General features: G+C 41.3%; 1 protein-coding gene across 1 annotated transcript in view; it reads right to left on the bottom strand.

Moving 5' to 3' along the window:
* Positions 1-12,234, bottom strand: part of SLC23A2 (solute carrier family 23 member 2) — a 167,741-nt gene that overhangs the window by 46,383 nt on the left and 109,124 nt on the right. The window contains exons 5-6 of the mRNA XM_082253284.1: positions 9,835-9,992; positions 1,521-1,609 (exon numbers count right to left, since the gene is read on the bottom strand). Coding sequence (XP_082109410.1) covers positions 1,521-1,609; positions 9,835-9,992 — 247 coding nt within the window. The remainder of the gene's footprint in view (positions 1-1,520; positions 1,610-9,834; positions 9,993-12,234) is intronic.

Here is a 12,234-nt window from a genome sequence, read left to right as displayed (position 1 = left end):
GTTTAAAAACTTAAAAAAATAATTAAATCAAAAAGTAATATAGCTTCTCTTTTAATCTCAGGACTGTCTGGTAGACATTCCAGCTGCCAAATGAGTATGTGCATTCACCTGAGTGGCGTGAGTTCAGCTTTAGGCAGTGATGTTGACACTTCATGTGATGCAAGTCAGATTGTGAGCTTGTACGGAGTCGAGAACATTTGTTGTAACCTTAATTCTTTCTCCTTTTGGCCTGGTTCACACTAGATGCAGTGAGAATTTACAGCTAACTTGCTAAAAATTTGCACCGCATCAAAATTGCAATCTGTTCATGCAAACTGATTTCAAAGCGTATGTTAAAGCCACCCCACAATCAGTTTGCAAAACACAGCACGATTTGCAGAATCGGATTTCATGGGTGTGAACAGCCATGCGATCTGATTCCGGTGCGGACAAAAAAAAGGGTCCTGTGCCACTTTGGTCCAAATGCGATGCAAATTCAGCCATACAATTCATATGGCTGAATTTGCATCACACAGACATCGCATGTGATCTGCACAGCAATACAGTGCAAACCACATGCAATGTCTGCCATCGCACTAACGTGAACCGGCCCCTATACAGTAACAATAGGGGTTATTAAAAAGTGTGCAAATAGATGGCTCTCTAGGCATAGTTAATTGAATGGACTTTTTGGGTGAGTCGTTAAGTCCGGTGATTACTCCACCTGTCATGTACAGGCAGGATAGCTATACCTGATATACTTACTATTAACCATAAAGAAAAATAGGCAGTATGTCTATAACACTGCAATCAGGGGAAACTAACTAGCCTAGTCAGGGGGACCCACGTTTCCCTCGGCCTGACATAGTGAAGTCTGTCTACCAGTAGGATCCTGGGTCCATCCAGAAGACATAGGTCCGCATATCGCTTACACATGAATGTAACAAACGTGTGTTCACCAGCTTTCACATCTCTTCCAAACATGTTTTGCTCTGAAAAAGCTTAATCAGGATACATACATGTGAGATTGTATGGATGAGAAATCTCCAATGCATGTCACAAGAGATTAAAAAGGAATAAAAAAAAAAAATCCAAACACCTCCAAACATGGGACACTGGTATTAAAACAACGAATGTCATGGCCTTCTGCACACATAACTGAATATTCAGCCCATGATGCACCACTCCTTTGTAAACAATTGTACTTTTCCAAGCTTAAATCTTGAGAACCTGACCTCCCGTTCTTGCACTTTTATTTCCCTGACACTGCGGTTTACAGCACAAATTCCTTTCCCCATCTGAATAAACCCAGCGGCTCCAGTGTCGGAGATTATATACATTCTTCATTTCACAAAAGTGCCCCCACTTGCAGGGGAAAATGGATTAACTAGCTGCCAGCAAGGAAAATAATCCCAGGAGTATCACACGCCAGTACTTTCCCAGCTGGGTGCCCGTCTGCAAACACACAAAGCATGGTAGGAAGGACTCCGGTGTCGCATGCACCTGCTGTTTCACATTGCTAAAATCACTGCCATACTTACCTGTGGTATTACATTTCCACTTCTCAAGGGATAAGATGGCACGAGCTGGGGCAAGGAAAGCAAAAGCACTTGCCTGGAACAAGGGTAACCTGCAGCAATGGCAGAACAGAGAAAGACAAGTGAAGTTCATTTATGTTACTCAACATCACAATGGCGACACTTCATTCTTAAAAGCCAACAAAAGACGGAAGCGACAAAGGCCTTTTTTTAATGATATATTAACTTCCTAAATCATTTACACACTAAATTAATCCTAAATTGACTTTCAGGCTTGGAAAAAAAAAAAGTTGCTTTGGTATAGGACATATTGCACCCTGCGCTACTTGCCTCCACACACTTTAGTAAAGCATGTTCTTTTTACAATGGGATATGGAGAACAAGGGGGCATCAGAGCTGGGACTTTGAAGTCATCATTTTAATAGTAAGCTCTGTGGGTTTTGAAGCACTCAGGTTGCTAGGAAGAATAAAAAAAGCCTATGCAAGCTGTAGGTGCCTGCTTCTAACTTTTCAGCACTTTGATAGGTGGAAAATTTGCTTTATGAACACATTTACACAAAGTTATAAATTTTGCTCTACTGATACCCATATTTCTGAACTCCTACCATAACGTGCTTGTAAATTATTACATGTAACCAGTGAGATGACTGGCCTACGGCAAAACCCAAATCCTCAGTACATAAGTTGTACCTGTTTATCTGCTGTCTTCTCTTTTCTACATACATTAAAAGTGCAGAATTTAGAAAGTTTGTCCGAGCTGTCAGAAATCAGGGGGCAAGAGCTAAAATTACACACTGCAGTGCTCAGTGAGGAGAGTTCTGAGAGCTGATTGGAGGGGGAAGGAGCACACCCCCCTTCACAAAGAACACAGGAACAGAGCTATGGCTGTTAATCACAGGAGGTGTGCTGGTGTTCCCTGCCTGTCACATTTTTTCTCTTGGTGTCAGGAAAACTTGTCAGAAGCGATTCATGCTGATAGCAGAGGAACAAAGCAGCAGACATAAATGACACTTAGTTCTCTTAATTGAGGCAACTACACACTATAAAGGGATATGCTTTGTTAATATTTCATGTCTGAGATTTACAACCACTTTAAAAGTTATATTAAATACACAGCAGTTCATGAATATAACAAACGATGGCTGTGAACTGCTGCAAAAAAACTTGTTTTTCCTGTGTATTCTGCAGAGGTCACATGATATTTCCCTGCTTGTTTCCATCACCATGTGAAAATGATTTAATGAATGTAATGGCATTTTTATACATCATAGGTTTACCAGCACTGCTGCAACCAGAAAGTACAGAGAAGAAAAAAGTAAGTTTGGGGTAGAAAGGGAAAGCTGTCTATACTGCAGTGTAGCCCCCCTAGACTGGAACCTAGGTAACAAAAATGCCCCATAATTGCCATCCATGAGTCTTCTGAATCAAAACAGCACTGTAGTGCGTGCAAGTACAGTTCTGGATGGGTTTCCTGTGCATCCTTCCTAAGCCTAGCGAATAAATATTGGGAGCAAACAAAAGTGTCTGTGTTATTCATTACAAGACTGAATTGTTATCCTCTTGATTCCACAGAATACACAAGTCATACAATTCTGAATAAATCCTGAGACTTTACTGCATTACGGGAATGTCTTATTTATTCCTCATCACCAGCACTAAAACATTTTGGACTATACAAGCCTCCCTTAAAGGCCCTTGGCAAAGGCTAAAATTATCACCATGCTGTTGTTCTTTAAAGTGGACCTGTGCTTTGCTCATTTAAGGAAAAACAACAGGTTCCCTTCATTGGACCCCTTCCCAGCTGAACATATTAACCTTTCCTTTGCATCCCCACTGCTTGATTCTGCTGCAAGGAGAAGCAAACCTTGTGTAAGCTCCAAATCCCTCTATTTGGAGCTTACACAGGGCAGAGGAGACACTCTCGACAACCCACATGACAGTGCTGGACCAATCACCAGTGATGTGTAGTAAGTCACATGCTTGCCCATACCTGGCAGTACCAATACCTGAACAGAAAGGCAGGGGAGAAAAGAAAAGTGAGTATGGGCTGCGGAGGGGAGTAGGGCATTAACTTGGATGTCTCATTAAGGAGAATCTATCACTTTCATTGTCCTATCACCTAACATAGGGAGCTTGTCAGCCCCCTATGTGACAAAATTAAGTTGAGGGGAAAAAAGCTTAAAAAAATGTAAGAACCTAATTTAGAAATTTTTTTTTTTTGCAAAAGTCCCCTCCCCGTGTACACATATGAACATAACCATACACGTTGGGTGCCCCTTTGCAAGAAAACAACGGTGCTTCACATGTTGGATATCGCTGTGCATTATGAAGTAAAAGCAATAATTCTAGGGCCATCATTCACAGTTAAACTCCAGTTTTTGTTAGACTTTACATAGTTTGTTTGGAGCGGCTTGGCCCAAACAAATTATATTCCTCACTCCCATGTGAGGCCACTGGATGTGAGGTATAATCTGTATGTAGCTGAGCATACCGCTCTGTGTTCCAGGTTTGAGCCGAGTTTTCCTGTCTCATACCTGGAACACAGTAGAGAAACAAAATGGCGCTCAGCCATTCAGAGAAAGCAATGTATTCTAGCAATGATTCTTCTGATTGGCTGAGTCAGGGTGGCAATGTGATGTCGTCACAGCCTCTGACTCAGCCAATCAGAGGAAGTTATGTACTCATTGCTTTCTCTGAATGGCTGTGCACAGCTGTGATATACTCTATTGTGTTCAGGATATGAGACAGAAGGTCTCGGCTTGAACTCAGAACACACTGAGGTATGTTGTATATAGCCTCAGCTACATACAGTTTATATCACACATCCAGAGGCCTCACATGTTAGTGAGGAACATCGTTTGTTTGGGCCAAGCTGGCCTAAACAAACTATGTAAAGTCTAACAAGAGCTGGAGTTCAGCTTTAATTCTAAACTGATGACCTGTAAAGGCATTTAACCACTTAAGCCCCGGAGGATTTGGCTGCTAAACGACCAGGGGGTATTTTGCGATTCGGCACTGCGTGACTTTAACGGACAATTGCGCGGTCGTGCGACGCTGTACCCAAACAAATTTGACGTCCTTTTTTTCCCACAAACAGAGCTTTCTTTTGGTGGTATTTGATCACCTGTGCGCTTTTTACTTTTTGCGCTATAAACAAAAAAAAGAGCGTAAATTTTGCAAAAATAACAATATTTTTCACATTTTTTTATATGAAATTTCCCCCCAAAAAAAATGTAAAAATCTAAATTTTTTAACATTTTCGGCCAATTTGTTTTATGCTACATATGTTTGGTAAAAAAAAAAATCGCAAAAAGCGTATTTTTATTGGTTTGCGCAAAAGTTATCGCGTTTACTAACAAAGGGAAAGATTTTTGTAATTTTTGTTGTTTTTTTTTTAACGCGTAATGGCGGCGATCTGCGATTTTTTTTGCGGTACTGTGACATTGGGGCGGACAGATCGGACCCTTGACTGACATTTTTGACACTTTTGGGGTTACCAGTGACATTTCTACAGTAATCAGTGCTATAAATATGCACTGTTACTGTAAAAATACACTGGTAGTGAAGGGGTTAACTTTATTTGAGAGGGAGGGGCTGTGTGTGTCCCTAGGGGCGTGATTCTTACTGTGATTGGCTGTGACTTGAGGTGTAAGGACACTGATCAACGGTTCTACATAGTAGAACCGTGTGATCAGTGTTTTTACACCGAGGAGAATGACAGGCAGCTTGTTTACACAAGCTGCCTGACTTTCTCCCTCTCCCCCGACGATCGCCGAGTGACCGGCGGACATCGGGTCCGCCGGTCACACGCGCAGGGGGGTCCGTGACCACGCGGGAGCGCGCCTCCGGCGGCGCGCGCTCGCTCCCCAGACCCTCCCAGGCTAGTGACGTTAATTAACGTCACTTTGCCTGTGAGGGGCTGACCGCCGCAGTAAATTTACTTGCGGCGGTCGGCAAGCGGTTAAAGGGTTCCCCATGGACAATTTTGTGTACAGGAGTCTTTTGCTGGATCACAGGTGCAGGTAATTGACACTACCATCCATTTACTCCTGTGTTTGTGTACATTATTTAGTGTATTAAAAATATGGGTTTGAAAAACAGTTGTGCTAATATCATGTGACATTAAAAAAATGGTAACTAACTGCATATTATTCCCAAGTTCCACTACTTTAAGAAAATATATAATGTTTTATGGGTTTTTAAAGGATAAGTCCACTCTAACACTAAAATCCCTGCATATATAGACCTCCAAGATTCAACACTAACCTATTTAGCCCTTTAAAGAAGAAATTAGTATGCTTACCTTTTTCTAAGCTGATCCGACCCGATCCCATGCTGAGCTGTCAGCCATGACTTTGCTGTGTAAGCGGGTGCAGAGGACACAGTCGACAACGGAAACCCCATAATAAGTCTATGGGTGACGTCACTTCCCATTCATTTCACAGCCATTGTTGGAGGTGTCCTCTGCAGAGCTTCTGCCGCCGGAGACCAGGTCGGATCGGCTTCAAAAAAAGGTATGTATACGGATTTCTTCTTTACAGAGCTAGATAGGTTAGTTTTAGATCGTGGAGGTCTATAGATGCAGAGATTTTAGTTTTAGGGCGGACTTATCCTTTAAATAATCTTCAGGCCTAAAATGCACATTTAAACATGTGTGGAAAAAAATGAAAAAAAAACCTTTGATGATGCAAAATATAAGGGACACCGTAGAATGATGACGTTTCAGGATCAAACAAGAGAATCAGTGCTACTACTCACACACAAAAATGTCAGCAGAGCTCATAGGTGCTTGATCCCCAGTGGTTTGTCTGTAAAAAGAAATCCATTGAGATAATCCACATAACCAGTTGCTGCTCCTAAAAATCTTCATGTTTACTGGAAAACCAAAGTGTACAAACGCACATAAAACCAGTTGACGGGTTTCGGTCTACAAGGCCTTCATCATACTTACTGGTTATGACTAAGGCCTTGTAGGCTGAAACGCTTCAACTGGTTTTGTTTGTGTTTGTACACTGTGGTTTTCCAATAAACATGAAGATTTTTAAGAGCAGCAAACGGTTTTGCAGATCAACTTAATAAAATTTCAAGATACATTCTGTAATGCAATGTGGCTGTATGAATCGTGGTTCCTGCATTGCCAACTGAGCACCTGCATAATGCTGATCATTAACACTTTGACCATGAAATATGTTATCTACCCAGCAGAACACTTTCTGATTGTGCACCCAACTATATTTCATATAGGACTAAGGAAACACAATTATTATAGTGGTGGCTATAGTGATACCAATCCAAACAATGTTTTTTTGTCTCCTTGAACATTCAATCCTAACAATATTAGCCCATTAATTACTACTTGGCTATCAGTATTCCTTTCCTCGAAGATTAGTCTGAATTTCTCCTCAACTCCTCTCATTTGCAATGACCTTGCTGTGTCTGCAGGGAAGAAACAGTCTGTAACATAATGGAGAACATCGCTATTTGCTTTAAACAGTCCCAGGTCTAAACTTGAGTGGGCCATATTGCTATGCAATTTGATTGGACTGCAGTATCAGCAAAGTCTATGGCAGTAAAGGTGAGAGCATTGTGGAGGGGGTCACATACTTATTCCATAATTTCATTGGTGTCCTTATAATAAAACAGAGATTTGGGAGCCATTGTTAAATATGTTTTTCAAATGTCAGGGGCTATAATGCTGATCCTAACTAGTGAGGCACTGATGCAGAAAATTGGTTTGGACTTTCACAGGCTGCATGTTTGGCCCTGTCTTAGTTTACATCCATATACCTTGGCTGCAATTCTAAAAAGTCTAAAGTCTGGCAAAGCTTGCGAGAAGAAGAAAAATTAGGTAACTGGATCGCAGTGCACCCAGACAAAAAAGAATACAATAATTTAAGAGTGTGTTAATACCGGCAGGCAGAGGTTTAATCAGGCAAAAGCTGTGATTGGCTCTCACAGCAGTTACATGATTGGCAGCCCATCCAACTAGCTCAGTGTGCTAGGAACATGCACAACCTCGGGTCTCCCCTAGACACATATGTGCAGTGGCTGGGTCCACCTGCTCCCATATAGCCAGAGGAGGTTAATAAAAGTATACCTAATACCAGATATATTTTTATGTTAAAAACATGCACAGTAAATAACCTGTAAATACATTTCCATGTATTTATCATCTTTTACACAGATCACAATACTCCAACTGACAATGCCTTTATCTGCGCTTCTTTCCAGAAGGATAGAGCCAACTTTGTTCAGGCATCATACACGGTCAGCATCTACTTTTTGGAAATAAAAGGCTGGCTCAGAGATAACATAATAAATATGGGTATCTTTGCAGTTCTTGGCTGGGTTCACACATCTGTTACAATGTTATAGTGTGATCAGTGGAGGACAGGAGACTGAGGAAATGCTTACTCCTGCCTGCAGCAGACTAATGACTTCACTTCATTCTATGCATTAAGATAAAAAGCCTTCTGTGTGTAGCAGTCTCCCAGCACCCCCTAATACTTACCTGTGCCCCCTCTCTTTCCAGCGATGTCCATGAGTCCCTCAGCTGTCCTGGGACTCTCCCTCCTGGTTGGCTGAGATACAGCCATGGCACCATTGGCTCCCGCGGCTGCCAAAGTCAGTGATCCAATCCGTAAAGAGAGAGGGTGGGGCCGAACGGCAGCTCTGTGTCTATATGGACACACGGAGCTGCAGCTCGGCTTGGGTTGCCCTCATAGCAAGCTGCTTGCTGTGGGGCCTCTTGATGGGGAGGGGGGGGTGGAGGAGCAGCAACAAGGGACCCGAGAAGAGGAGGTTCTGGGCTGCTCAGTGCAAAACTAACTTCACAGGGGAGGTAAGTATGACATATTGGTTATTGTTTTTTTTTTTTTTTTTTTAAAAACGAGATTTACAAATCACTTTATAATAAGACAGGACTTCTTAAAAGACATTGCTGGCAGGCAATTTTTTATTGCTCCATGAGTGTACACGGAAGGGATTATATCTTATATATTATATATTGAGAACTACAAGCCGTCTGCTGCAGTGACATATGGGACTTGTAGTCCATTCATTCACAGATCTGTCTGAATAATTGACGCGGCTGTGTGGGCATAGCCCCGCACAGCCACACTGTTTTTAAATTGTGAAAGCGGGTGTGGGGAGAGGATCTCCATCTACTGCCACAATAGGGGACCTAGGGATGAGCAGGGCTGCTGCATTAGTAAAATGTTATGTGTTACACCCCAAATACAAGTGTAACATGTTACTAAAGGTGAACTTATCCTTTAAGTAATAAAGGAGTGAAGAGATTGCACACACCACCACAATTTCAAAGTAATCACTCACCCTGCGCTCTAATTTTACCAAAGATATAAATATATATACATATAAGACCTATACGGTCTCAGCTGCTGTTATATTCGTGAAGTTATGACAAAGGTGTAATAGAGAAAAACGACCCATCGATCGGGTGACCCATCACCCGATCGAACCCGTATTTACCAGGAGACCGTAGCGTGGCCAGGCGTAACACTGGTATGAGGCGACCGCGCACACGCGTCCTGATCGGGTGATGGGTCATGGAGCATGCATGGTTTATTGAATGCCTTCATTCCAATCAATTGCTGTAAGTAGAAATCTTGAGGGGAGCGGGGCTTTGTGTGTCAAATTTTATCTATTAAAGTTGCGGAATTACACTATGTGCCCCTACTCTTCATGTACATGCTACCATGAATGGAGTTCTATATGAAGGCTAATAAGGTTTACATGGAGTTTCGATTTTACGGTTTTGGAGACGTTTATATGGTGATCGGAGTATACTCTGAGGGAGTTTTTTGATCATTGATCTGGTGAGTTCCAGGAGAGAGGGGGGAGCACCCGTGATTGGTGGATTTATGGTGGATGAATAAGAAATCCTTCACACCCTTTCCCTGGGATTTGGACTGTCACTTACTGAAACCGTCTTGTGATTGAAAACTGCATTAATTTTTGTTTGACATCATTCCTCCCACATGGGAGTCACCTTGATATTAGCAAACTTATTTATTAGCGCTGTTAGTGTTGTGGATTTATCTATAATTTTTTAGATTCTCTATTACACCTTTGTCATATCCTTTAAGTCTACCATAATGTGGATACTTGCCCACTATGGCAAAAACCCTGAGTGGCCGCAGCAGAGTTTAATTCCACTTTAGGACACCTAACTGCCTTCTAATAATAAGATTACACATTCTGTTTCTGTATACAGTGCCATGTATTCCTACAAACTTGAGCTCCTCTTTTAGGAGATGAAACACCAGAAAATATGAGCATTAGTTTATAGACTCACCGGCACCCAAATGTTGTCTGAAGTAAGGTAGTGATTCCTACACAGAAGAAAATGGTCCCAATGAGTTGACTGGTTGCCCACTGGTCAAAGCCAACACACATGGCTTCTGCGAGGAGGAATGGCACAGCCACTGTCCCACTGAAACATGTCAGGTAGTGCTGCAAGAAATGGGAATTCTCCATTAGTTTACAGTTTGATTTTGTGCTTAACAATACATTCATTAAAAGTGAAAAATAAAAAAAATTATAACTTGCAAGTCTGCAATATACTGTTAAAGTCATATTTATAACCTTAAAATGCATATTATGTACAATGTACAATTAAAGCAAACTCCAGCAACATTTATTATGTTTTGTACATGGAGTAAAGGTTCTAAACTATGATTATCTGTCAGTGCCCACACAGCCGATGTAATAGTCCAGGCATTTGAAATCTCTGCTCTTCTCCCTCTTCTTTCTGCAGGGCGTCTGGGCTTCTAAACAAGAGAAATCAATTGATTTCCCTACCAGGCATACCAGCATGGATGTAGCCATCCACCCCGGCAATCTATTGTATTCTGACAGGCAGAAACCGAGGCTGTCAGAATTCCCAGTGAATGAAATTTATTGGCTGCAGTCAAATACAGCATTTCATTTTGAAACACGTTAAGGGCCAGCTCACACCACATGCAGTGCTACTTCTTTGTGCATCAAAAAAGCATGGAAAGTAGGTTATTTGGTTTCCAAGGCATAGTTCACACAAGCGCAATGCGTTCCATTGCAACTAAGTTCCAAAAAAAAAAAAAGTACGACATGCTGCTTTTTTCCTGCACATAACTGTACTGAATGCAGTAAAAAGCATCATAAGCACCAGACTCCAGTACAGTGAAAGAAAAAAAAAAAAAACCTGGAAAAAAAGCAAAAAAGTATCTGGAATGCATCGGGAAACACATCAATAACACGTTAAAAAAGCGCATGCAGAAAAGCATCCAGAACAGATCTGGATTACTTTTTTGTGGTGTGAACTAGCCCTAAAAGAAAACCTACATGTGGAACAAGATCAGTTTTGTGGGGCAAACTAATGGCTGTAGACACAATCAGAAAATCATACGAAAAATACCACTTTTGATGCGATCGTACGATAATCTGATCATTAGTACACAGCTTTTGAGAGCCAATCACGAAAATTTTTCTCGTACGACACCAGATCATATGATTTTCTTTTAATCAGTACAGTTGTCATTCGAAAATGCAATACAAATATACATTACATCACTTGTGAATTTTTATTCTTTCGTATGAAAATTTTCGTAACTTTATTAAACTCTTAATTTGGCCGGCCAGACACTGAACGAATGTATTTTTGTAGGACAGTGCTGACTGGGGAATCCCACGTGTGGAGCCATTGTATTCTCCCAGTGGCGGAAGCCATCTCCTAGAAGACAGTGATTACTGATAGCAACTATAGCAGCCACTAGCAATAACTGCATGCAAAATCTGGCAGGTTAGTTGTACCCAAGTTGATCGATAGTTCAACTTGGTACATTCAGCCTGCCCATACAGGGTTCGAATGATGAACAGTTTATGGCCTGCATAAAATGTAACTTTTGAAGTTAATTCTTCCATTGTCTAGTGATCAAGTGCAGAAAACTAGCATCAACTCATCCAAATCTCTGATGGCTTGTTCACACTATCAGCGGTTCGTTGTGTTGATCTGCACAGATCGACTTAAGTGGGGTACACACTAGTAGAAAATCTGCCGAAAATTCCCATCCGAGGTAAAAGCGTATGATTTTCCGCTAGTGTGTACACAACTTTCAGCAGCCAATGCTGACATTTTCAAGAAAAAAAACGGAGGGACAAACACCAAAATTTTTATCGTCCGTCCCCAGATGACCAATTTTCGTTTAATGTGCATGCAGTACGTCTGCGAAAAAATGGATACGAAAGACCACGCATGATCTGAAGTTGCTGACGACCCGGAAGTCTAGGAACAAATGTCCTAAAAAAAAATAATAAATTGGACGAGAAATTTCGTGAACATTATGCACTGTCAACTAAAACCGGTTATGACCGCTGAGCATGAGAGGGAAAAATCGGAGGATATTTAGTCCGATTTTCGTCAAGTGTGTACGAGCCTTTAGGCTTAGCGCTAAGACATTCTGCTCAGTTCACACCACAATGTTGTTTGACAATTGTTCGGATTCAGGGAATCTATCTCATGTGCTATCTAAAATATACAATTTGATGAACGTACCTAATGCAGAATATTAACTGCCTTATTTTGATAAATGGGAGAGGGAATTATCCTGTGTCTTCTCCACGGAGCAGAGACAACATGTGATTAACCTTGTCTTTAAATCGTCTATATGTACCAAATACCAAGAATTACATTTTAAAATTTTGACAAGATGGTATTATA

Source organism: Pelophylax lessonae (genome assembly GCF_965119305.1).
Source record: "Pelophylax lessonae genome assembly, chromosome: 4".
NCBI classification, from domain to species: domain Eukaryota; kingdom Metazoa; phylum Chordata; class Amphibia; order Anura; family Ranidae; genus Pelophylax; species Pelophylax lessonae.
Note: the sequence above shows the minus strand (reverse complement) of the source record. Positions and strands in the feature narration are given on the sequence as shown.